Source organism: Argentina silus, assembly GCF_951799395.1.
Source record: "Argentina silus genome assembly, chromosome: Y".
In the NCBI taxonomy this organism is placed as follows: Eukaryota; Metazoa; Chordata; class Actinopteri; order Argentiniformes; family Argentinidae; genus Argentina; species Argentina silus.
The window spans coordinates 1815001-1842500 of record NC_139654.1 but is presented as its reverse complement, the minus strand read 5'-3'; the positions used below and the strand labels follow the sequence as shown (position 1 = coordinate 1842500).

The 27500-nt window shown below is 43.7% G+C and overlaps 1 protein-coding gene and 1 long non-coding RNA gene across 2 annotated transcripts in view; one reads left to right on the top strand and one right to left on the bottom strand.

Annotated features, from left to right (window-relative positions):
- LOC310823896 (uncharacterized protein) overlaps positions 1–27500 on the top strand; it is a 427663-nt gene that overhangs the window by 3990 nt on the left and 396173 nt on the right. The window contains exons 9-14 of the mRNA XM_083696835.1: positions 407–2216; positions 2941–3114; positions 3596–3769; positions 4233–4406; positions 4829–5002; positions 5617–5790. Coding sequence (XP_083552961.1) covers positions 407–2216; positions 2941–3114; positions 3596–3769; positions 4233–4406; positions 4829–5002; positions 5617–5790 — 2680 coding nt within the window. The remainder of the gene's footprint in view (positions 1–406; positions 2217–2940; positions 3115–3595; positions 3770–4232; positions 4407–4828; positions 5003–5616; positions 5791–27500) is intronic.
- Positions 19673–25554, bottom strand: LOC310823970. The gene is made up of 3 exons (XR_014555001.1): positions 25421–25554; positions 24842–25117; positions 19673–20104 (listed from the first exon to the last, which is right to left on the bottom strand). It is a non-coding gene; the product is annotated as an uncharacterized lncRNA (long non-coding RNA).

Sequence of the window (27500 nt, the reverse complement as noted above, 5' to 3'; positions counted from 1 at the left end):
TTGTTTCTGTATAATTGCATAGTAATGGGTTTGGACAGTTTCCTATAACACAGAAGGAATAAGGACTGTTCTTTCCTACACAGTAATATATCATTCAACTACACTACATACTATGTAATGAATTACTATATAAATAATTAGTAATGAATTACTATATAACAACTTGTTAATTAATACAACATGTGGTCCTCTGTGGCTCAGTCGGTAGAACATGGCTTTAACAATGCTTAGATTGTGGGTTTGATTCCTGCTGGGACCATATATACTGAAATGTATGCACTACTGCAATGTAAGTTGCTTTGGATAAAAGCGTCAGCTAAATGACATATTTACAGTTACTGCAAGTACTGGGTCAACTTAATGTAAAAAGTGTCAGGAATATTTTGTAAATTGTTTTGTCATTCAGGTGAGCTTGCTGTGGTGTGCCAACAAGAACTCAAGTCCACCCTGAAGACAAAGTTTCAGTGTGTATTTGAGGGAATAGCTAAGCAAGGCAACCAAATACTTCTCGATAAGGTCTTCACAGAGGTCTACATCACAGAGGGAAGAAGTGGAGAGGTCAATAACGAACATGAGGTCAGACAGATTGAGACAGCATCCAGGAGACCAGCATCACAGTGGACACCAATCAAATGCAACGACATCTTCAAGCCTTTACCTGGACAAGACAAACCAATGAGAAATGTGCTGACAAACGGAGTCGCTGGCATTGGAAAAACAGTCTCTACTCAGAAGTTCATTACGGACTGGGCTGAAGGAAAAGCCAATCAGGATGTCCAGTTCATATTTCCACTTCCTTTTCGGGAGCTGAATTTAATGAAAGATAAGAAATGCAGTTTGAATGAACTTCTTGGTCATTTCTTCACTGAAATAAAAGAATCAGGAATCTCCAACTTTGACAAGTATAAAGTTCTGTTCATCTTTGATGGTCTGGATGAGTGTCGACTTCCTCTAGACTTCCAGAACAACGAGACATGTTGTGATGCCACAGAGTCAACCTTAGTGGACGTGCTGCTGACAAACCTCATCAAGGGGAATCTGCTTCCCTCTGCTCTCCTCTGGATAACCTCCCGACCTGCAGCAGCCAATCAAATCCCTCCTGAGTGTGTTGACCAGGTGACAGAGGTACGAGGGTTCAACAACCCACAGAAGGAGGAGTACTTCAGGAAGAGAATCAGTGATGAGAACCTGGCCAGCAGAATCAACACACACATGAAGTCATCAAGGAGCCTCCACATCATGTGCCACATACCAGTGTTCTGTTGGCTCTCAGCCACTACCCTAGAGAGACTGTTGGGTGAAGCAGAGAGAGGAGAGATGCCCAAGACTCTGACACAGATGTACACACTCTTCCTGGTATTTCAGACCCAGCAAAGGAATGTGAAGTACCTTGGAGACCATGACACACACTGGGATGAAGAGCTAATTCTGTCACTGGGAAAACTGGCCTTCAAACAGCTGGAAAAGGGCAATCTGATCTTCTATGAGGAAAACCTGAGAGAGTGTGGCATTGATGTCACAAAAGCCACAGTGTACTCAGGAGTGTGCACTCAGATCTTCAGAGAGGAGGGTGGGCTGCACAAAGTGTTCAGCTTTGTGCATCTGAGCATCCAGGAGTTCCTAGCTGCTTTATATGTGTTCCTCAGATTCAACAACAGCAATGAGAATCCACTGGTGAAACAGAAATCCTCATCCATGAAGCTACCGTCATCACACAGCCGCAAACGAAAGACTCCCACACCACGGATCCAACCCATCATCAACCTACACAAGAGTGCAGTGGACCAGGCCTTACAGAGTAAGAATGGTCACCTGGACCTGTTCCTCCGCTTCCTCCTGGGCCTCTCACTAGAGTCGAATCAGAATCTCCTACGAGGCCTTCTGACACAGACAGGAAGCAGCTCACAGACCAATGAGGAAACAGTCAAGTATATCAAGAAGAAGATATGGGAGAATCCCTCTCCAGAGAGGTGCATCAATCTGTTCCACTGTCTGAATGAGATGAATGACCATTCTCTAGTGGAGGAGATCCAAAGCTACCTGAGGTCAGGACGTCTCTCAAAAGCCCAACTCTCACCTGCACAGTGGTCAGCTCTGGTCTTTGTGTTGCTGACTTCAGAAGAGGAGCTGGATGTGTTTGACCTGAAGAAGTACTCCAGATCAGAAGAGGGTCTTCTGAGGCTGCTGCCAGTGGTCACAGCCTCTAAGACGGCACTGTAAGTAGATGGACAAAACACTGAATTGATACTTGGGCGATGAATGGAGTATGTGATCACTTATTATGATTTACGGATTAAATGGAAGAAACTGAGTTGTTGATCACACGATCAAAAGTCATTCATTAATGGATTGCACACTTATGTTTCATGTTTTATTGACACACAAATATGTGACTTGCTCCATCACGTTCAGTCGCTTTGTGTCACGACTCCCAACTGATTTTAACGTAACGGCTACCGCATTCCAACATTGATCACAACACCGCTCAAATTAAGACTTTTTGTCTGACATTATGCAAATAACATAGCTAGCTGGCTGGCTTATGTTCACAGTTCAGCTAATGAGTTTGTCAGCTTAATTTTAGTGGAAGTGGAATGAGTCAGTTCTCTAGCCAGTGAGTTTACAATTGGTGCAGTTAGAAGGAGCTCGCCACTCATCTATAACTGAACGCTCTATCCATCATGTAAGATATGAAAAGTATGGATACATGACGATTTCATTTTTAAAATGAAGTGAAATTATTAGAAAACATGTTGTTCTAGTGAAATATGTCAAAATACCAAAACAGCCCATGGAAAGGTTTTGGACGAAAATGTAATTATTTGCTAATCCGGTGTGGCGACAAGCAACTGGAAATGAAAGAACACATCACAAAGATAATTTTTTTAACTTTTTATTGGAGTCAAAATGTCTTAATGCTTGTATTTATTCCTCATTCAGGTTGAATGGATGTGACCTCACAGAGACATGCTGTGAAGCGTTGGCCTCAGCTCTCAGCTCAGCCTCCTGCCACCTGAGAGAGCTGGACCTCAGTTATAATGATCTAGGTGACGGGGGGGTAAAGCTGCTCTCTGCTGGACTGGGGAGTCCACACTGTCAACTACAGACACTGAGGTGAGGTCTCAGACTATTCTTGTTGCCAGACGCATCATTGCTAATTGTCGGATACATTTTAATTCGATGGAATCAATGATACTTGCACAGAAAGGCTCAATGATTGAGACAGACAATGTACATTATCTTCCAATCAATTACGATATAATGTGTGTGTGTCTGTGTGTGTCTGTGTGTGTGTGTGTGTGTGTGTGTGTGTGTGTGGTGGGAAAGGGGCTGCTCTGTCTTCACTCTCTGAATATGTTTGCCCTCCTCAAATCCTGACCCACCTGGCCTTAGATCAGATCATGGGACTCCACAATACTGCACTAACCCAATAGCTGCCAAATACATGATACCAGATGTAGAAATCCAGTCACTACAAATGTATCCATGGTTGCTTGCTCCCCTGTTGAGAGCAACTATAACTCTCACCCATGTATTCTAATCATAATGCACCACAGTGATCGTTTGGCTGCATGTATTTGTATTCCTCATTCAGCTTGAATGGATGTCACCTCAAAGAGAGATGCTGTGAAGCGTTGGCCTCAGCTCTCAGCTCAGACTCCTGCCACCTGAGAGAGCTGGACCTCAGTAATAATGATCTAGGTGACGGGTGGGTGAAGCTGCTCTCTGCTGGACTGGGGAGTCCACACTGTCAACTAAAGACATTGAGGTGAGGTCTGAGACTATTCCTGTTGTCAGACACATCATTCCTAAGTTTCTGTTACATTATCATTTTATGGAATCAATGATACTTGCACTGAAAGGCTCAATAATTGAGATAGACAATGTACATTATCTTCCAATCAATTACTATATAATGTGTGTGTGTGTGTGTGTGTGTGTGTGTGTGTGTGTGGTGGTGGGGGGGGGCTGCTCTGTCTTCACTCTGAATATGTTTGCCCTCCTCAAATCCTGACCCACCTGGCCTTAGATCAGATCATGGGACTACACAATACTATACTAACCCAATAGCTATCAAATACATGTTACCAGACGTAGAAATCCAGTCACTACAAATGCATCCATGGTTGCTTGCTCCCTTGTTGAGAGAAACTGTAACTCTCACTCATGAATTCTTAACATAATGCACCACAGTGATGGTTTAGCTGCATGTATTTGTATTCCTCATTCAGGTTGAATGGATGTCACCTCAAAGAGAGATGCTGTGAAGCGTTGGCCTCAGCTCTCAGCTCAGACTCCTGCCACCTGAGAGAGCTGGATCTCAGTCATAATGATCTAGGTGACGGGGGGGTGAAGCTGTTCTCTGCTGGACTGGGGAGTCGACACTGTCAACTACAGACACTGAGGTGAGGTCTGAGACTATTTTTGCTGTCAGACACATCATTCCTAAATGTCTGTTACATTATCATTCTATGGAATCAATGATACTTGCACAGAAAGGCTCAATGATTGAGACAGACAATGTACATTATCTTCCAATCAATTACCATATAATGTGTGTGTGTTTGTGTGTGTGTGTGTGTGTGTGTGTGTGTGTGTGTGGTGGGGTGGGGGGGGGGGTTCACTCTCTCAATAACCATTCTTTCCTCAATCCTCACCAATCTGGGCTGAGATCAGCTGATGGGGCTACACAGCCTAATATCAATCAAATATACCAGACTGAGAAATACATTGACTACAAACATGCCTGTGATTGGCTTGAATCATGAATTCTTCTCATAATGCACCTCAGTGATCATTTGGCAACATGTATTTATTCCTCATTCAGGCTGAATGGATGTGACCTCACAGAGAGATGCTGTGAAGCGTTGGCCTCAGCTCTCAGCTCAGACTCCTGCCACCTGAGAGAGCTGGACCTCAGTAATAATGATCTAGGTGACGGGGGGGTGAAGCTGCTCTCTGCTGGACTGGGGAGTCCACACTGTCAACTACAGACACTGAGGTGAGGTCTGAGACTATTCTTGTTACCAGATGCATCATTCCTAGTGTCTGTTACATTATCATTCTATGGAATCAATGATACTTGCACAGACAGGCTCAATGATTGAGACAAACAATGTACATTATCTTCCAATCAATTCCGATATAATGTGTGTGTGTGTGTGTGTGTGTGTGTGTGTGTGTGTGTGTGTGTGTGTGTGTGTGTGCGTGTGCGTGCGTGTGTGTGTGTGCCTGTGTGTGGTGGGAGGCTGCTCTGTCTGCACTGTCTGAATAACTTTACTCTCCTGAAATCCTGACCCACCTGGCCTTAGATCAGCTCATGGGACTCCACAATACTGCACTAACCCAATAGCTAGCAAATACATTATACCAGACGTAGAAATCCAGTCACTACAAATGTATCCAAGGTTGCTTGCTCCCCTGTTGAGAGCAACTATAAGCCTCACTCATGAATTCTTGCACCACAGTGATCGTTTGGCTTCATGTATTTATTTGTATTCCTCATTCACATGTGGCCTTTCAACTGCCAAATGAAAAGGATTTAAAGCTGCACATGTACATTAGAGAGGAATAATCAGATTATTGATATCAGATGGAGTGACACTATTTCCCCAGGTTGTCAGGCTGTGGAGTCCCAGAGGAAGGCTGTGTTTCTCTGGCTTCAGCTCTGAGGTCTAAGCCCTCCAACCTGAGAGAGCTGGACCTCAGCTACAATCACCCAGGAGACTCAGGACTGGCGCTGCTCTCTGCTGTACAGAAAGATCCACTCTGTAAACTACAGACACTCAGGTAAAGGCTGAATATGTGGCTGGACGTATCAATGAGATGAATGCACAGTATCTATTTTCCACATGATTGTGAGTGTGTCATTCAACCACTGTGGGTTCTTCTGTGGTTGATATAGTGTGGACCATGGTGGAGAGTGCAGGCTCAAACTTGGGCTGATCAAATGTAAGTCACCAAGGCTGTAGAGAATAGGACTGTGATATTACTCAAGAACCAGGGTACAGCAGAGTTCAAACAGAGCACCAGTATTGTATGTTACATCTTAACGGTCCCTCCTAAAGACCTCTTCACCCTGTACAAATTTCTCTGTAATTTCTGTAAATGTAAATGTATTCATATGTAAATCTAAAATATTAGTAAATGTGAATTAGTTGTATCCCTTGTAAAATATTTTAAATTAATAAGTAATATTTTGTGAAAAAAAGAATGTCACCATAACAAGATGACATTGTGTATATTGTAATTCATTCAATTATATTGATTTGATGATTATTTTTGCCCTCTCAATCAGATGCCTGTGAGCTCACACTGGACCCAAACACAGCACACAGATGCCTCTCTCTGTCTGAGGAGAACAGAAAGGTGACACTGGGGAGAGAGCAGCCATATCCTGATCACCCAGAGAGATTTGACTACTGTCTACAGGTGCTGTGTAGAGAGGGTCTGACTGGGCGCCGTTACTGGGAGGTAGAGAGGAGTTGGAGAGAGGCTGATATAGGACTGACATATAAAGGAATCAGCAGGAGAGGAAGTGGTGATGACTGTGGGTTGGGAAACAATGACAAGTCCTGGATTCTGAGCCACTCTGATGACAGTTACTCCGCCAGGCACAATAATAAGAACACTGACATACCTGTCTCCTCCTCTGGCTCCCGCAGAGTAGGAGTGTATCTGGACTGGCCGGCCGGCACTCTGTCCTTCTACAGCGTCTCCTCTGACACACAGACCCTCCTGCACACATTCCACTCCACATTCACTGAGCCCCTCTACCCAGGGTTTATGGTTTCGTATGTAGGCTCTTCTGTGACCCTGTGTAAACTAGTCTCAGGGAGATCACACTGAACACCAAAGGCTCAAAGATGATGGATCATAACATGATGCAGTTGGATAGTGGTGTGTTTTCACTGAGATGTTGGATGTACAGATGTTCCCTCTTCCAGTGTGTAGGGTGTCGGGTGTACTGTGTAGAGTGTAGTGTGTAGGCTGTAGTGTGTAGTATGTAGTGTGCAGTCTGTAGTGTGTAGGGTGTAATGAACAGTGTGTGTTGAACAGTGTGTAGTGTGCAGTCTGTAGTGTGTAGTTTGTAGTCTGTAGTGTGTAGCGTGTAGTGTGTACGGTGTAGTGTTTAGTGTGTAGTTTGTAGTGTTTAGTGTGTAGGGTGTTGTGTGTAGTGTGTCGTCTGTAGTGGGTAGTGGGTAGTGTGTAGTGTGTAGTGTGTAGCGTGTAGTGTGTAGGGTGTAGTGTACAGTTTGTGGTAAACAGTGTGTAGTGTCAGTGTAGCTCTTGAGATGAGTAGCCCTGCCTGAGACCTGTCAGCCCAAATGTCTTCCTCGGACCACAAGGAGAGAGTGGATGTATCGAAGAAATTCAACTGACAGTGAAACAATCCAGATGAATGATTAGATGATCAAATCAGACTGATGATGAACTCTAAGAATAACACAGGAGAGAGTGCCTGTATGTATATAAGAGTTGGTTAGATTGGGTGTTTGAGTTGTGATGCTGGATTACTGTTACACTATGAACGGCGGCGGAACCAAAAGACGGCGCTCAGGGGTATGATTAGCCTGAAGGCGTATTTAATAATAATAATAATAAGGGAAAGGGGTAGGGGAGAGAAGGAGGGGGGTAATCCCATAGAGTGGTCGTGGGTCGGTCCAGGGTTCGGCAGCAGGCGGGTAGTCAGACCAGCAGGGGTTCGGCAGGCAGGCGGGTAGTCAGACGAGCAGGGGTTCAGCAGGCAGGCGGTAGTCAGACGAGCAGGGGTTCAGCAGGCAGGCGGTAGTAAGATGAGCAGGGGTTCAGCAGGCAGGCGGGTAGTCAGACGAGCAGGGGTTCGGCAGGCAGGCGGTAGTCAGACGAGCAGGGGTTCAGCAGGCAGGTGGGTAGTCAGACCAGCAGGGGTTCAGCAGGCAGGTGGGTAGTCAGACCAGCAGGGGTTCAGCAGGCAGGCGGTAGTCAGACGAGCAGGGGTTCGGCAGGCAGGCGGTAGTCAGACGAGCAGGGGTTCGGCAGGCAGGCGGTAGTCAGATGAGCGGAGGTTCGGCAGGCAGGCGGGAAGTCAGACGAGCAGGGGTTCGGCAGGCCGGGAGGTCCAGTAGTAGGTCCATAGAAGGGTCGACGAGGGGAAACACCAGGGAGGACGGGGTGTCGAGGGACGCAGTACGATCTGGCACTGGAGAGAAGATCGGGCAGGGTTCTTATCGGCAGGTGATTGGCGATGGGTAGCAGGTGCGCTGATTGGCGATAGGGAACAGTTGCGCTGTCGCCTGGGAAGACGCTCCAGTGATGACCGCCACGGCCTCGAGGTGGTGCCAGAGGGTTGGTTGGGAGGGGGAACCGTAACAATTACGTTGCTGTGTGTAAGGTAGCAGGGAGTGGATGTGAAGACAGCTCTCCTTCTCTGTCATTACAACATCGACAGTGTCTTCAGAACATCCTAATCTACACAGTGTGTAATTGATTCCTATGCAAATCAGAGACCCTATAAAAACAAAGATATTTTTTCCAATATGACATGAATTATTATGCTTGCATTAAGATGGACTTAATTCAACTTATTGAGTGATTTGTTGATGACATGTTTGCATTTTAGCTAATTTTAAGACTGCCATAGCAAACGGTCTGAATACTTATGTACATGAGGTATTTCTGTATTTCAGTTTTAATAAATGTACTGAAATTTCAAAAATCGTGTTTTCGCTTTGTCATTCTGGGGTATTGTGTGTGGATTGATGGCAAATTTTTTTTGTTTAATCCATTTTAAATTGAGTCAAAAACACAACAAAATGTGGAAAAAGTGAAGGGGTCGGAATACTTTGCAAAGGCAATGTTAAATATCTAAAATATCTGAACAACATGCTGTGTGCTTGAACCCATGATCAGACACAAGCACTAGAATAGTCTCAGAAGTGCCAACGATGCACGGCCTAAATCAATCAATGGTGTTAACCAGAAAGTGCACAAAAAAAGGATCCATAATGGTGACAAAAAGCCATAGATTAAATAGGTGGGTATAAACCCTGAACACCATAGATTAAATAGGTAGGTATAAACCCTGAACAGCATAGATTAAATAGGTGGGTAAATACTGAACACCATAGATTAAATAGGTGGGTAAACCCTGAACACCATAGATTAAATAGGTAGGTATAAACCCTGAACACCATGGATCAAATAGGTGGGTAAACCTTGAACACCATAGATTAAATAGGTAGGTATAAACCCTGAACACCATAGATTAAATAGGTGGGTATAAACCCTGAACACCATCGATTAAATAGGTAGGTATGAACCCTGAACACCATAGATTAAATAGGTAGGTATAAACCCTGAACACCATAGATTAAATAGGTGGGTAAACCCTGAACACCATAGATTAAATAGGTGGGTATAAACCCTGAACACCATTGATTGATTTAGGCCGTGCAATGTTGGCACTCCTGAGACTATTCTAGTGCTTGTGTCTGATCAGAGGTTCAAGCACACTGCATGTTTTTCAGGTATTTTATAGATGTAGCCCCATGGGAATTTTGGGTATTTCCTAAACTCTTTGTATTTTTATTTTGTTTATTTTCTTTTCAAACAAGTTTTCCAGAATGTTAAAAATGTTTAAATAATGTTTACATGCATTAAAACTATGTATTAGTTAAAATGCACTTACCTGGAGTGAGGACCAATCAGGAGTCGGGGGTCAAAGGTCAGGAAGTGGGAGGAAGACGGACGTTGGGAGAACGCGAGGAGAACGAGACCGGAGGGAGCAAGAGAAGGACATGAGTGAGAACTGCGACGTTAGAAGTTGGTAAAACACCAAGTTAATGCGTGGTATAGTAAATGTGTTTCAAGACTGCACGAAGAGTGAGTTTATAGACATTTTATTTGAAGTTTACAGCGTAATAGTTGACGGTTTTGAAGAACTCGGTTAGAGTATTCACCAAGGAGAAAGAGCGGACGGCTAGTCAGCGCGAGTTAGCTAAGAGGACTTTGCCAGCGAGTAGCCTGCTCGGTTGCCCTTTTGTGCATCGTCTGAGGAAGCACTTATCTCCAGAACCCTATCTGCTTTGCTGTCGGACGACGTCTTCAACCACCAGCATCGCCAGAACCGCGTTGTCGCGGCGTGGATGAACGACAACGACCAGCACTACGGCAGTGAGTTTCTTTTGTTTGCTGCGCCACGGCGTGAAGCGACCATTTTGTCTCCACGATCCTGAGCAACGTTACGGGCCTGCCACGTGTCCTCCTTTGACTGGGACCTGCGGTTTGGGTACTCATTCATTTCATTTCATTGAGTATTTATTTAGTCATTTGCCGGCTTAGCTTTAGCTTCAAGTGAAACTGAATGTGTGTGAATGTGTGGTCATTGAACTGAATTGTGTTTATTTGTATTGCACTTGAAAAGCCAAATCAAATCATTTTACTTTTATACTCAAACTGTTTATATGTAACTACTATATCTTTCAGTAAATAGCTGAAACTTATTTCTGTTGAAGGCTTGCATTTCTTTGGGGTAATGTGAAGGTGTAAATGCTAACAAGTAGGTAATAATTAGGTAATTACATTAGAGCATTAATTAACACTAGAGAGAGAGAGAGATCTCTCGCTACATAGGAATTCGGGGAGCGCACTCCACACTAATAGCCAGACACGCTAGGGGGCGCTACATAAAATGGGGGCACGTCTGGGATCTTAATTAATGCAATTAAGTAATTAGTAATTTAATGCCTAATAGCCGTTAGCATTAGCCGTTAATTATTTGTTAGTTTCTCAAAGAAATTAAGTCAAATACTTTACTGAGAAGCTAAAAGCCTATGTTAATCTAAATTAATAGCTGTTAGCATGTCATTTGTTATTAGCCTCTCAAAGAAAATGAGTCAACTAGTTTATTGAGAAGCTAAAAACCTAAAAGAAAATGGGTACTCAGCGTAGCACTGCAGAATTAGTCAAAGAGCTCAAGGACTGGTGCAGAAGAGAAGAGCTGGATGATGCTCCTGACATGGAGAGGTGTGTGAGGGGATGGTCCTGACACAGAGAGGTGTGAGAGGGGATGCTCCTGACATGGAGAGGTGTGAGGGGATGCTCCTGACATGGAGAGGTGTGTGAGGGGATGGTCCTGACATGGAGAGGTGTGAGGGGATGCTCCTGACATGGAGAGGTGTGTGAGGGGATGGTCCTGACATGGAGAGGTGTGTGAGGGGATGCTCCTGACATGGAGAGGTGTGAGGGGATGGTCCTGACATGGAGAGGTGTGAGGGGATGCTCCTGACATGGAGAGGTGTGTGAGGGGATGGTCCTGACATGGAGAGGTGTGTGAGGGGATGCTCCTGACATGGAGAGGTGTGAGGGGATGCTCCTGACATGGAGGTGTGTGAGGGGATGGTCCTGACATGGAGAGGTGTGTGAGGGGATGCTCCTGACATGGAGAGGTGTGAGGGGATGGTCCTGACATGGAGAGGTGTGAGGGGATGCTCCTGACATGGAGAGGTGTGTGAGGGGATGGTCCTGACATGGAGAGGTGTGTGAGGGGATGCTCCTGACATGGAGAGGTGTGTGAGGGGATGGTCCTGACATGGAGAGGTGTGTGAGGGGATGCTCCTGAAAGTGAGTGACTAAGGGTGTGTCCAAGTGTGCCCGTTTTGTGTTCTATATGTGTTGTTTTAAGCGTGTTTCTAATGTGTGGCCTGTTTCTCCTATGTAGTGACGGTGGCAGAGTGTACAAGTGATGATGTAAATGATCTTGGAGGACTGGATGGTGAATGTGTCTGAGACGGGGATAGAGGTGTGGCTGTGGGGGTTGGATATGAACTTCCTGGACCTGAAGTGGGTGGTGTGAGATGAGGGGGCTTCTACGGGGGACCTGGTGAAATGTGACTTCATGAGGAAGTCTTTTAAATTCTTATTGCGTCTGAACGCTGAAATGATTCTGTAGGGTTGGAGAGGGAGATAGGGCTGTTGGGAGGTACAGAAGTTTTGTTTTAGGGTGAAGTGTAGGTTTCTGGTGCTGTGGGAAAAAGTGCTCACTATGGGGATGATGTTGGGTTAGGGATAGGGTTAAGGCCAGGGTTATGGTTAGGGCAAGGAGGGCTAGGGTGAAGGCAGGGGTTGGGGTTGGGGTTAGGGTTAGGGCGAGGGCACGGGTTAGGATTTGGGTTAGGGTTGGGGTTAGGCTTGGGGTTCAGAATGATCCTTAAAATAAGTGAATTAGTACTAAATATTAGACACTAAAAGGAAGAAGAATATACAATGACTGAGAAAAATCTAAAATCTCTAAAAGATAAGATGCGGTATATCTGCGTGTTTCAACTTGCCAAGGCGGATGACGTCGCGGATGGGCAGAGGGATTTTTTATGAATGGGATTTTTTGTCATGGTCAGCACAGCTTGCAGTACCAATAAAATTCAAGTTATCAGCATTGTTAAAAATGTGTTTGTCTCTTTGCACTCTTCAGTTACAAAAATGTACATGACTGTTTTTTGCAACTTTTTTGTGAGATGCATTCTATGCTGCAATTTAACTATCAATGTCCCAAAAATGTGAAATAACTGAACATTCCAGTTGTACATTCAAATAAGGATCATATGTAATATTTTGTTGCATATGTCCTGGTCTATCTATGTTTTTATCATCTTTTGCTAGAAATGGTAGAAAGAAGCTCATTAGAGTGTTCAGAGTTGAATATGGGAAAGTCAGCTTTCCCATAATCAAAAACCTACTTTTAGACACCAAGATCATCCAAATTGATCAAAGTGGTGAGATTATGTGTCAAATGTCCCCATTTACAAGTCTGCATGGCGGCCATCTTGGAAAATGGGTGGCCATATTGAATTTCAAGTGGCCCGCGTGCTTTTTCAAAAGAATAATGTCTAAGGAGTATTTGTACCAAGTTTAGTGCTTGTATCACTATTTGAAAGATTGTTTCAGTTATCTGCTGCACTATAACAGAGTTACTGCTAAATAACGTTTTGGCAAAGACACAAAACATCTACCACGTTGTACTAGCCTGTTAGTTCTAAGGTCTAACTGTCCTGAAAACTTAGCACTAAAGTTCCAGAGTTAGCTAACAGTTGTATAATTTCCTTAGTTAAACTTCATGCACTTTTGCAAAAATAGCATCAAAATACTTAATGTTTGATAATAAAATGCACAATATTAACTGTAGATACATACATAAGGATATTTTGAGCTTTTCCATGCTAGTTAACTTAATGGGTTTTAGCACACAACCGAACCTAGCAAGGCAGGTTAGACACATAAAATGAAAAAAGTTAATGTTAATAAAACAGATAACTTAACAATATAACGTACCTCTTAGTGTAGCAATTGCAACTTCGTCCAGTTGATCCATTACCGCGATTCCAAAAACTCTCTGGCTGCAAAAATAAGTACCTGCATTTGAAATCCAACAGTTAACGGCCTCTCTTCTCTACAGAAAATCGCGCGAACACATTTGGAATATACCTTTTGAGGGTAGGGTCGAGGGTGCGGCCGGCCGTCCGAAATAGCTTAGGTTTGCCTCGATTTTCTTTATAAAATTGAAATTCCTTTCGATAATTTCACTAACATATAATACATATTAAGCCCGTGTATGGGATAATTAATTAATGACTGGTTGCTGCTCTTATGAGACCCAGAGTTATGGTCACTTCCCCTTGATGACCTAATGTGTCGCCCCAAGGGGATAAAGATATTAATACTTTTGTTCCCCGTTCATTCCCAAGCACAGGTGGTCTAGGTGAAGTGTCGTGTCAACAAGCCAGCTAGCTTAGCTAGCTAGACTAGAAAATCATGATTTGGCGCTGTGTTATCTGCTTTGTTTTTGTAGGTCTAACCCTCAAATCTTTATTGAGTCATATAAATTCGGTTCATAGTCGTAGTCCAGATTTCCGTGTTGTTTGTGGAATCGATGGTTGTACCAAAGAATATCGCGTCTACAACTCACTTTGGTATCATATTCGAAGAACCCATTCTGAACACTTTGACAGTGGCAGCAGCAACTTAAGGAGAGAAGGAAGGACAGCAACCTCAAGACTGGACCTCACATCAGCGATGGATCGAAACACTAACGACGTGTGGGCATATCGGTAAAGCACCTGCGTTTCTTAAGTCAGCGGTTTTCAATTGGGCCGGCGCGCATTGCGCATCCATTGGCAGTGCCACAAGGTCTCCAAAGGGAAGCGCAGCGCGGCTGGGAAATATAGCCTAAGTAAACGGAGAATGCATGAATAACAAGGCTGCCAGTCTCTGAGAATACAGTTTTATTTTATTTGTGATGGTTATTTGTCAGCGTACTGCGTATGGCACATAATGAACGAGACAGAGTAGAATGTTCACTGAATATTAAATGCCAGCTTCGCCATCAGAGCCTTCACTGCAATTGTGCGTTTCAATGTGTGCACAAATAAACTGTTAGGTTAGCCACTATCACTCCCCTCCCCTGCTCTTACTCATACCACTGCTCTTCTGTACATATCTGTCCATACTGTTCATACTGTTCATAATGCACATAATGCACATATCTTTATATTTTTCTTAATACTACTGTTAATACTCTGCACATACTGTACATACCTGTTTATACTGTTCATACGGCATTCCATATTTATATTTATTCTGCTATCTACCTCATGTACTGTTAATACATATATACTGCTAGACTGCATTACTATACAGTTCATATGCTGCTACACTGTTCATACTGTAACTTATTTACTCTGCTATAATGCTAATGCTTACTCATATACTGCTTACACTGCACTACTTATATTATACTGCACTACTTACTTACTGCTCATATATTGCACTACCTGTAAATACTGTTCATTGCACTTTCTGCTATTTTGCACTTCTGGTTAGACGCTAACTGCATTTCGTTGTCTCTGTACTTGTACTCTGCACAATGACAATAAAGTTGAATCTAATCTAATCTAATCTAATCTAAAACTCACAACAAATCTATGAAGTTTGGCTTTATTATTGCAGCTATTTGACAGACCCGATTGTAAAGCATAGGCTGATTTATTAATCCACATAAAGTAGCCTTTACTTTGGTGCATGAAAGTGTGCCAGAGAGACAGAGAGAGAGAGGTTATTTTCAGAACTAATGTTTTGCCAATGTGTTTCTTTTTGAAATTGTGACTTAAATGCATGATGTCAAAGTCGTAGTAGGCTACTGGGCCAATATGACGTGAGTTGTTGTAACATTGGATCCAACCCCAGTTATGGGTTTGTTTTAAATAGATACCTTTTACTATTCCAGTGTAGCAAACATATATTTTGATGCACAAAGACTGCCTTTGATGAGTTTGGGCCCCTGCTCTTCTAATATTTTCATGTCCATGAATACAGGCCAACTAATGCAATGGTGGAGAACAGAGAGAGTCCAACAGAGGATGCGGTGGAGAACGTAGAGCGACCAACGGAGGATGCAATGGTGGAGAACAGAGAGAGTCCAACAGAGGATGCGGTGGAGAACGTAGAGCAACCCTGTCCTGATTTTGTCGTCCCAGAGCATTTTGGTGCTTTTGACAATTCAGTGTCATTGTACTCTGGCTTTGACAACAGCACCCCCACCTCTCCACGGCACCCTTCTATGTCCCAGACTTGTGACTGTACCATACAAACAACTTTGAATATACCAGATTTTCCAAGTGAGCCTGCAGATGGCCCCTCTGCATCACACCAATCTGAGGTATGCATATGAATAGTTTTCTTGAGCACACAATAACAATCTTTTATAATGCTCCATCTTCTTGTCATTAGATTGTTCTGGTATGAGTGTTGGTCATGGTCAGTAGTTGATGTTTTATCGATCTATCTACCGTGGTTGGCCCTAGCAGCCCCCTGCTCCCCCACAATCAGCCAATACTGCCATTAGAGCAGGTTCATTTCTTCAAACACATTACCTGCTGCACTCCAAGGTTACTTGAAACATGTATGTAAGATATTTTGTTATGTATGTGGCTTGGTCACTCTGAAGATGAAGCAGAAACACTGACAATTCATAAAAATAGTAGGAGCAGTGAGTCTTATCCTCTTGGTCTTCCACGCAAATACTACTTGTCACGCCAATCATTAAAGTTACAAGATCTATCTGCAGCATAAAGTGTAACTCATTGTATGCGGATGGTGTTTCTTCAAGAAAAATAAAATGACCAAAAAATACTTGAACCTATTACACACATCTGATTTGAGTGTTTTCTTTTTTAAAGGATGACTCCTGCCAGGACATTCTGACCAGACAAGCTACTGCTGTTGTGTTGACTGCAAGAGAAAGACACCATCTTTTGCAGGTGTGTCCGTATGCAACATTAACATAATTTACTCTTTGGCTTTGTTGATCATCTGCAATGTCAAATCTGATCATTAGATAATATTTACATTTGTCTATAAACTGTCACAGTTTTATTTAGCATTATGCTTTATTGGCCTGTCATTTAATTGATAAGTTCATTAGTTCGTTTCCACAGTTTGTTATAATTATTCTAGTTTATGTTTCTCTTATTAATCCTCATTGAAAGGGGGGTGTAATCTCTGTCCCTATAGAACCTACCTGCAGTACAAAATGAACATTTTTTATATTGGACTATTCCGATGTAATGTTATTTTTATTTGTCCTTTTGGGCCTGTTTTTCAGACTGGTGTGAATGATGTTGTGGCAGCAATGCAACAGTACCAAGCTTTGTTGGTACCCAATCTGAAGAGTCGGCTACAAAGAGTATTCCAACAACATCAGGGAAGTGAACTTGAAAAGGAGGCTCTTGCAGTATTTGACCGGCTGGAGGATCCGTTTGCCTCTGTTTCAACAACGTACAGGCAGGACTGTATGATTAAGGACTATTTCCATTTTGTAGAGTCAGAGGAAGTTACTGTTGGGTATACTGCTTGCTTTCTAAAAAAAGGAGCAAAAAGAGTCCTCTCTACCAGACCCAAATGTTTTCAGTATGTTCCTCTGATCAAAAGTCTGGAACAGGTATTGTCCCATCCAAAAGTCCTGGCAATGATAGATGAGCCACAGAAATACAGAAGTGGGTATTTGTATGACATTACAGATGGTGAATTCATAAAATCACACCCCTTATTTTCTGCCCGACCCTCTGCCTTACAGATAATCCTTTACTCTGATGTCATTGAACTTTGCAACCCGCTTGAGTCTCACGCTTCCAAGAATAAGTTGGTAATGTTTTATTATACACTTGGAAACATTAATCCAAAATATAGATCAAAACTGGCTTCAATTCGCCTACTCGCCATCGCAAAGAAGAGCGAACTCTCTGAATGTGGAGTTGATGGAATTTTGGGAAGGCTGCATGAGGGCCTAGTAAGGCTATATGAAGGTGTCAGATTTCAAATTGGGGATGGTGAACGTGAAATATATGGAGCATTAGTTTCTATATGTGGGGACACTTTAGCTCAGCATGAGCTTTGTGGTTTTAAAGAGGGTGTTGGTTTTGCTTTCAAGAAATGTAGGCAGTGTGAATGTACATTTGAGGACATGCAGTTGTATTTTGATGAGGATTACTTTGAAGAAAGAAACATAGACAGACATATGCGGCAGTGTAGTGATATTGAGAAGGCCAATACTGAGTATCTCAGAAACAGTTTAAAAACTACATTTGGGATCAACAGAAGGAGTAAACTGGTAGAATTCCCGGCTTTTAACTTGATCCAACAAACACCCCAAGACATCATGCACGTAATTCTGGAAAGGATTGCCCCATTAGAAATAAAGTGTGTGATGAAACACTTAGTACTTTTAGGACAACTTGACTTGGATGTTCTCAATAGTGCGTTACTTGCATTTCCCTACTCTCCACTTGATGTCAGAGATAAACCAATAAACCAACAATAAATTAAAGCAGTCCTCAGGCCAAATGATTGTTCTACTTAAAATTCTTCCATTTCTGATTGATACAGTTAAAGGTAATCAGTACCACACAGTCATTCTTGAGCTGATAGAAATAGTTCAAATTTTGTTTGCTCCTGTTATTGGTCTACAGACTATCAACAAATTGAAAACACTCATTGAACAGCACCTAAAACATATGAAGAACCTTTTCCCAGATAACAACATCACTCCAAAGCAACATTATTTGATTCATGTTCCATCTCAGATTAAGCTACTGGGACCAATGGTTCATCATATGTGCATGAGATTTGAATCAAAGCATTGCTTTTTTAAACAGTGGGCTTCAAAACTAAACTTTAAAAATGTCTGCAAGTCCTTAATAAGGCATAATCAAACGTATGAATGTTGTCAGAATGTAAGTAGTTCTGAACACCCCATTTTTTCAAATGATTGTACATTGGGACCGATATCAGAAATAAGCAACATGTCATACTTAAAAGAAAAAACGAGAGCCTTCCTTGGAAATGATGAGGTAAACTGATCTGCCAGAATTTGGACTTTTAAAAAATATATATGTGGTTAATTCATCATTGTTTTGTTTTGAGTTCATGCAATACAACACCATTTGTTATAATAGAGATTATATGGCATATCAAATAGAGATCCCAAACTTGGCACAAGCAACTGAACTGATATCGGTCGATAACCTTGTAGATTTCACTCCATATTACAACTCCATATTACATCACAAGGATATGGTCTATGTCCCAATGAAATATTACCTCGGGGATGTGATTGGGCTACACAAAGCCTCATCTGATGTATTGTAAAAGGCACACTGTTATTCTGTTATTAAAACAGCTGTGGCTCATATACAGTCATGGAAATTCTGCAAAAAGTTATTGAATTGTTACTTACTTATGAACTGTAATTTCTTAAGATTCTTAAATTGAGAAGTTGTGCAAGTGGTCTCAATCTTAAAATAAGGAACATAATCTTGTTCCTTTGCTGGGATAATTTGCAAAATATGTCCATACCTTGTTCCTACTTAAATTGAGCTTGATATTAGCTGGTGAATCATATTAAGAAAAAGTTAGATATATTTTCTCAAAATAAGACTATTTTTCTTACGTGAAAAATCCTTGGCAAGATTCTTCTTCTCATTAGACTAAAAATAGGATTTGTTTTCTTTCTTAAAAATCATTTTTTTCAGTGTAGGTCAAATTGAAATTGGGTATTAGGAGATGTGGTGGAAAACAAATCCTGAACTAATAAAGTATTTTCATTATTCTAGATTGCAGCTGGTGGCAACAAGAGGAAGCGCAGCGAGGTGTGTGAACCCTCAAAGGACTCAAAGACACAAACCACATGCAGAAACTGCTAAAAGTACATCTGTAGTACACATACTCTCAAATTCTGTGCATCATGTGTTGTGTAGACAGGCATGCCCATGCACACACACACCATTTTTCTAATTCACATGTATCCAATATTATTTCAGAATTGTTTGAGAGATGTATTTTTCAGACGTGTACTGTATTTCCTTGACAGTGAATAAAGCAGTGTACATTTCGTTCATGTTTTGTGTTTCTATTTATTGTAAATCATCTCAAATTATTTTTGAGACATTTTTGAGAGATGTATTTCATATCCAGTGACTAAATCGATCTAAGTCTGGTTCTCGTGTTTCTATTGTCGTTCATCACCTGTATTTGCTTTTCACAGCTTTGATAGTAATAAGAATATCTTGATTATAATAAGAATATCTCAATATCTGTTCAAAAGTAATAAACATCAATGAAAACATTGTTTCATTTCAACTTTTCAGAGATAAGCATGATTTATTCCACCCAAGTCCTTATTATAGCAGATTTTTTACATAAATTATAACTTTATCACAAAAAACGAATTGCACTTCCATTGTGAAATATGATCTAGCAGAGATTAATTGCAAATATTAATCATACATGTTATCTATATTATTTGGAATTGAGATAGACAATATATGTTAAAGAGTTTTTAATGGAATTAAAATTGTTATTGTTGTATTGCTTTTAAAGCCCCAATGATGTCCTCAATGGCTATCCTGTATATCATTCATTTATGAGTCCCAACATGGATTCACCAATCCCAGATTGCCCCTTTAAAGCTGAGCTAAAATAGCTTCCATGTCTTGTTGCTGGACGTTCAGTTACTCCTGAGGATCCAAATCTGACATGATGACATCATTGCTTGGCTTCTCTTCATCAGGCTGAGCTGTTCAACACAGGAATAAAATAACATGATTTTGTATCATTATTGATATGAAATAAAATGTCATATTCAATTAAACTGTTCATACTGTTCATAATGCACATATGCACATATCTCTATATTTTCTTTAATACTACTGTTAATACACTGCACATATCTGCACATACTGTACATACCTGTTTATACTGTTCATACGGCATTCCATATTTATATTTATTCTGCTATCTACCTTATGTTACTGTAAATACATATATACTGCTAGACTGCATTACCTTTACAGCTCATATGCTGCTACACTGTTCATACTGTAACTCATTTATTCTGCTATAATGCTACTGCTTACTCATATACTGCTTACACTGCACTACTTATATTATACTGCACTACTTACTGCTCATATATTGCACTACCTGTAAATACTGTTCATTGCACTTTCTGCTATTTTGCACTTCTGGTTAGACGCTAACTGCATTTCGTTGTCTCTGTACTTGTACTCTGCACAATGACAATAAAGTTGAATCTAATCTAATCTAATCTAAACGCTGTTTCTTTTCGATTGACTGACTCAAGCCTCTCTGTGTGTCATTCAAGACCAGGTAGTTACCATGGTGATGAACTCACTGAGGCACCAGAAGCCCTTGTTACCACATAGTTACCTCATAGTTTCTTACTAAATACTGGCTAATTACCAGTTAGAACCGGGCTATAAAATAATATACGTGATCCTAGCAACACGAACCTAGCAACGACAGCTGTCAGTAACGCTAATCTATAACTGCGTGGTGATTGGTCAGAAATGTATCCCCACATGGGACAGGCGCCATCTTCCCCGTCTCTGTCAAAACCAACAATGAATTAGGCGAGAGGCCTATCTCTAGTATATACAATCTCTGGTCCTATTCACACAACCAGAGGCAACGTTCCCATTCTAACACCAGAGGGCAGTGTTCCCATTCTGACAGCAGAGGGCAGTGTTCCCATTCTGACACCAGAGGGCAGTGTTCCCATTCTGACACCAGAGGGCAGTGTTCCCATTCTGACACCAGAGGGCAGTGTTCAATGACCCTCAGGAGGGTCAGCGAGCTCTAGTGTAGTGTAGACAGGGGAGTGTTTAGGAGGGTCAGCTAGCTGTAGGGTAGTGTAGACAGGGGAGTGTTTAGGAGGGTCAGTTAGCTGTAGTGTAGTGTAGACAGGGGAGTGTTTAGGAGGGTCAGCTAGCTGTAGTGTAGTGTAGACAGGGGAGTGTTTAAAAGGGTCAGCTAGCTGTAGTGTAGTGTAGACAGGGGAGTGTTTAGGAGGGTCAGCTAGCTGTAGTGTAGTGTAGACAGGGGAGTGTTTAGGAGGGTCAGCTAGCTGTAGTGTAGTGTAGACAGGGGAGTGTTTAGGAGGGTCAGCTAGCTGTAGTGTAGTGTAGTGTAGACAGGGGAGTGTTTAGGAGGGTCAGCTAGCTGTAGGTGTAGAGGGCAGAGGGTTCTTAATTGGAGCCCTGCAGCGTTTCTGCAGCGAGGTGGAGGTGAAGGGTGGGGTGGAGTTGCAGGTGGAGGTGGAGGGTGAGGTGACGGTGGGGTGGAGTTGCAGGTGGAGGTGGAGGTGGAAGTGGAAGTGGAAGTGGAGGTGGAGGTGGAGGTAGAGGTGGAGTTGGAGGGTGAGGTGGAGGTGGAGGTGGAGGTGGAGGTAGAGGTAGAGGTAGTGAGAGGTGGAGGTGGAGGTAGAGGTAGTGATAGAGGTGCAGGTGGAGGTGGAGATACAGGTGGAGGTGCAGGTGGAGGGTGAGGTGGAGATGCAGGTGGAGGTGGAGATGCATGTGGAGGTGCAGGTGGAGATGCAGGTGGAGGTCGAGGTGGAGGTGCAGGTGGAGGTGGAGATGTAGTTGGAGGTGCAGGTGGAGGAGGAATCAGAGTTAGAACAGGTTGGTGTTATTGGAGGTTATGAATAAGACGTCATTTTGGTAGAAACAGTCGTCCAGTAACTTGACCTCTGACCTGCATAAACCTAACCCAACAATCCAGAGGTTGAGATTTTCTACAACAACATTTTCTGAATGAGACCAAACGACTGTAGAACTGAAGAGCTTGCCCTTACCCTGACCCCCCCTGTACTAACATTACTTAGTACAGGGACTGCTTGGACATAACAGACTGGAATATTTTCCAACAATCATATGGTGATGATATTGATGGGCTCGCACACTGCTACTCCGACTACCTGAACTTCTGTGAAGACATTGTTGTTCCCACAAAAACTGTGCTCTGCTTTCCAAACAACAAGCCTTGGATTACCAGCGATGTCAAGGCCCTCCTCAATAAGAAAAAGAGGGCGTTCAAAGAGGGGGACCTTTCAAAGCTGAAGCACGCACAAGGGGAACTCAAAGTCAAGCTGAAAGAGGCAAGGGAGTTATACAGAAGGAAGGTAGAGAGGAAGTTGCAGCAGAACAACGTGCGAGAGGTGTGGGATGGGATGAAGATGATGACGGGCATGAGGAAGAGCAGTAGCTGTGTTGAGGGAGGTCGAGACCGGGCCAATGAACTGAACCAGTTCTACAACAGGTTCGACCACCCAGCTGCGGTGGCCTACCCCACCCCCTCTCCAGGAGCTGTCTCTGTCTCTGTCGGCGTGCAGGGCCATTCTACACCTCTCCCCCGTCTCACACACCCCCCCATCTCCCAACACTCCCCATCATCAAAGGCGTCACCGACCTCAATCACCAGCCATCAGCCACTGTCTACTGGAGCGCCCAGGGACAAAGAGCCACCCCACCACCCACCCCCCCCTCCCTCCCAGCCACTCCCCCCTACAATCATGGCAGACCAGGTGAGATTGGGACTAAAGCGACTTAAACCCAGGAAGGCAGCGGGTCCAGACAAAGTGTGTCCCAGACTGCTCAAGACCTGCGCTGCCGAACTGGGTTAGCCGCTGAGGTACTTAATTGACCTGAGTCTACGTCTTGGTAGGGCCCCAACACTGTGGAAGACATCATGTCTTATCCCTGTCCCAAAGAAGCCACACGCAAAAGAACTCAATGACTTCAGGCCTGTCGCACTCACCTCACACATAATGAAAACGATGGAGAGACTGCTTCTACATACACTCAGACCCCAGGTTAGCCATGCACTGGACCCACTACAGTTTGCATACCAGGAGAAGGTTGGAGTGGACGATGCCATCACATATCTAATGCACAGGACGCATTCTCACCTGGACAAAGGGAAAAGCGCTGTGAGAATCATGTCCTTTGATTTTTCCAGTGCTTTCAACACCATCCAACCCCTCAGATTGGGAGACAAGCTCCTGCAGATGGGTGCGGACGCCCACCTGGTATCCTGGATCACTGACTACCTGACAGGGCGGCCACAGTTCGTCAGACTGAAGGACTGCCTCTCGGACACTGTGGTATGCAACACCGGAGCACCACAGGGAACTGTGCTCTCTCCTGTCCTGTTCACCCTGTACACGTCTGACTTCTGCTACAACAAAGAGTCATGCCACATGCAGAAGTTTTCGGACGATACTGCAATTGTGGGGTGTATCAGAGATGGGCAGGAGGGGGAGTACAGTAGCCTGGTGGAGGACTTTGTGCAATGGTGCAAACTCAACCACCTACAACTCAACACTACAAAGACCAAGGAGATGGTGGTGGATTTCCGTAGGTCTAAGCCCGCTCTGCTACCAGTCTCCATTGAGGGAGTCAATGTGGAGATGGTCAGCACATATAAGTATCTGGGGGTCCACCTGGACAATAAACTGGACTGGTCAGCCAACACTGATGCGATTTACAAGAAAGGACAGAGCCGGCTGTACTTCCTGAGGAGGCTGCGGTCCTTCAATGTCTGCAGCAAACTCCTAGGGATGTTTTACCAGTCTGTGGTCGCCAGCGTTCTCTTCTATGCAGTGGTGTGCTGGGGAGGAAGCACTAAGAAGAGGGATGCCGGGTGACTGGACAGGCTGGTAAGGAAAACTGGCTCTGTTGTGGGAGCTGAACTGGAGAGCATCACTTCAGTAATGGAAAAAAGAACTCTGAGCAAGCTGCTCACCATCATGGACAATGAAGGTCACCCACTGTACAACACCATCATCCAGCAGAAGAGCTTGATCAGCTGGAGGCTACGAGCACTGACATGCAAAACTGACAGACTGACTAAATCATTTGTCCCCAGAGCCATACAACTTTACAACATGTCAATCAAGGGCAAAGAGATGGACTTCTCTGCATAACCTCCACCCTCTGTATCACATCACTATCATGTATCATGTCACTGTTTCACCTCATTAACTACAATGTTTACTGGCTATGCTAGGCCTCATACAGAGCCCCTACCTCCCTCCACCAGCCTGGAATAATGCACTTTAAAAATAGTCCATATTTATGTAGCACGTATTTAGTTTTTAGTATTTAATGCTATAATTGCACTGTCCTATAATTGCACTGTCTGCCTTACCTTTTTGCACCTCACCTAACTGCAAAGACGTTTACAACTGCACCTCGCCTGTTTACAATCCTGCTGATGTTGTATGTTGTATGTTGTATGTGTATGTTATGTGTGATACCTCTATGTCTGTACGCTACTTGGAACCTGAATTTCCCCATGGGATAAATAAAGTTTCTATCTATCTATCTATCTATCTATCTATCTATCTATCTATCTATCTATCTATCTATCTATCTATCTATCTATCTATCTATCTATCTATCTATCTATCTATCTATTAACCCTAATGACTGTAGAAGTGACAACAGCTTACCAGTCACTGTGATGTTGACAGCATTGCTGTACTCTCCTGACCCAGACTCACACCAGAACACTCCACTGTCAGAGGTGTATACAGAGCGGAGGAGGCATGTGGGTCCAGTTGATGATTTAACAGAGGGACACTCTGACAGCCAGGAACCTTCTGTGATCCTCATCAATCTCCATCCAGTAGAGCTCCCCTGCACCTTACAGCTCACTGAGACAAACTCACCATAGAAGAACTGAGATCTGTTGGGACTGACGGTCAGAGAGGCTGGAGGAGAGAGGCCTGGGAGAGAGAGAGAGGGGGGGGGAGAAAGAGGGGGGGAGAGGGAGAAGGAGGAAGAGAGGGAGAGAGAGAGAGGGAGAGAGGGGGGGAGAGAGAGAGAGAGAGAGGGAGAGAGAGGGGAGAGGGAGAGAGAGAGAGGGGGAGAGAAAGAGGGGGAGAGAGAGAAAGGGTGGAGTGAGGGAAGGAGAGGGAGAGAGAGACACAAAGACAGAGATAGAGAGAGAGAGAGTGACAGAGGGGGGTCAAAGTTCAGACTGAGACAGGGTCATAGTTCAGAGTTGAAAAAGTCCATCAGTAACTCACCTGCTACCCAGAGAAGCTGAGGATAGCTGAAGTCTGTATAATAGACTGGGTCTCCTCTCCCAGCTCTACATCTATACAGCCCTGTGTGACTCAGACCAACAGGACTGACAGAGTAGGAGCCTCCAGCCCCACGCTCACTGTCTGGTAGCTGCTTATAGGAGTAACGCTGTCTATCGTACACCCTCCTGTACCAGGAGAATGTCCAGCCTGTAGACGAGTCTCCAACCTCACAGCTCAGAGTCACTGAGTCTCCAACATTCAGCCACCATGCAGGAGACGCACTCAGGACAGCACGGGGAGGAGCTGTAAGAGAACAGGTGTGAAAGTGTGGAATTGTAAAGTGCAAGAACACAAACGCTGTCTTTGACAAATCTATTATTATTTTTATTGTTTTTACTCTTTCTTTGATAAACGGAGGGACACAACAATCCAGAGGTTTAGATTTTCTACAACAACATTTTCTGAATGAGACTCAGAAACACCAAACGACTGTCGAACTGACAACAGCTTCCCCAAACCCTGACCCCTCCCCCCTGTACTAACCCTAATCCTAACCATAACGACTGTAGAAGTGACAACAGCTTACCAGTCACTGTGATGTTGACAGCATTGCTGTACTCTCCTGACCCAGACTCACACCAGACCACTCCACTGTCACGGGTGGATACAGAGGGGAGGAGGCATGTGGGTCCAGTTGATGATTCAACAGAGTCACACTCTGACAGCCTGGAACCCTCTGTGGAGCTCATCACTCTCCATCCAGTAGAGCTCCCCTGCACCTCACAGCTCACTGAGACAAACTCATCAGAGAAGGACTGAGATCTGTTGAGACTGACGGTCAGAGAGGCTGGAGGAGAGAGGCCTGGGAGAGAGAGATAGGGGGGGGGGCAGAGAGAGGGTGGGAGGGGGAGAGAGAGGGGGAGAGGGAGAGGGGGGGGGGAGAGGGTGGGAGGGAGAGAGGGAGACGGAGGGAGGGAGAGAGGGAGAGAGAGGGGGAGAGGGAGAGGGAGGGAGAGAGAAAGAGGGGGAGAGAGAGAGAGGGGGAAGTGAGGGAAGGAGAGGGAGAGAGAGACACAAAGACAGAGATAAAGAGAGAGAGAGTGACAGAGGGGGGTCAAAGTTCAGACTGAGACAGGGTCATAGTTCAGAGTTGAAACAGTCCATCAGTAACTCACCTGTTACCCAGAGGAGCTGAGAGCTGTAGTATGAATAATAGACTGGTTCTCCTCTCCCAGCTCTACATCCATACACCCCTGTGTGATTCAGACCAACAGGACTGACAGAGTAGGAGCCTCCAGCCCCACGCTCACTGTCTGGTAGCTGCTCTGTGGAGGAACCCTGTCCATCGTACACCGTCCTGTACCAGGAGAATGTCCAGCCTGTAGACGAGTCTCCAACCTCACAGCTCAGAGTCACTGAGTCTCCAACATTCAGCCACCATGCAGGAGACACACTCAGGACAGGACGGGGAGGAGCTGTAAGAGAACAGGTGTGAAAGTGTGAAATTGTAAAGTGCAAGAACACAAACGCTGTCTTTGACAAATCTATTATTATTTTTTATTGTTTTTACTCTTTCTTTGATAAACGGAGGGACACAACAATCCAGAGGTTTAGATTTTCTACAAAAACATTTTCTGAATGAGACTCAGAGAAAACCAAACACACATATTTCAGAAGTGATCATTCAACATGAGTTCATAAACTAGGTCAATCACAGGACTTTTTATTCATTTATTTTTTTAGGGATAGATCAGCTTTGAATAAATCTTAATAAATTAAATGAGTAAATAGAAATGAAGTTCTATCAGATAGCGCTGCTTGTATCATTTCTAGTCCTAACCCTAACTCACCTTCAGACTGCGTGTGTCCAGAGTAGATGGAAGAACTCATGACTGAAACACACAGAGAGAGAAAGTCATGTGACTCACGACATTAGAAATATCACTCTCACACACATACACACACACACACACACACACATACACACACACACACACACACACACACACACACACACAGTCGCCGATACTCAGCACCATACCAAAGGTTACCAACCCAGGCCCAGCGGGGTCAGAACAAT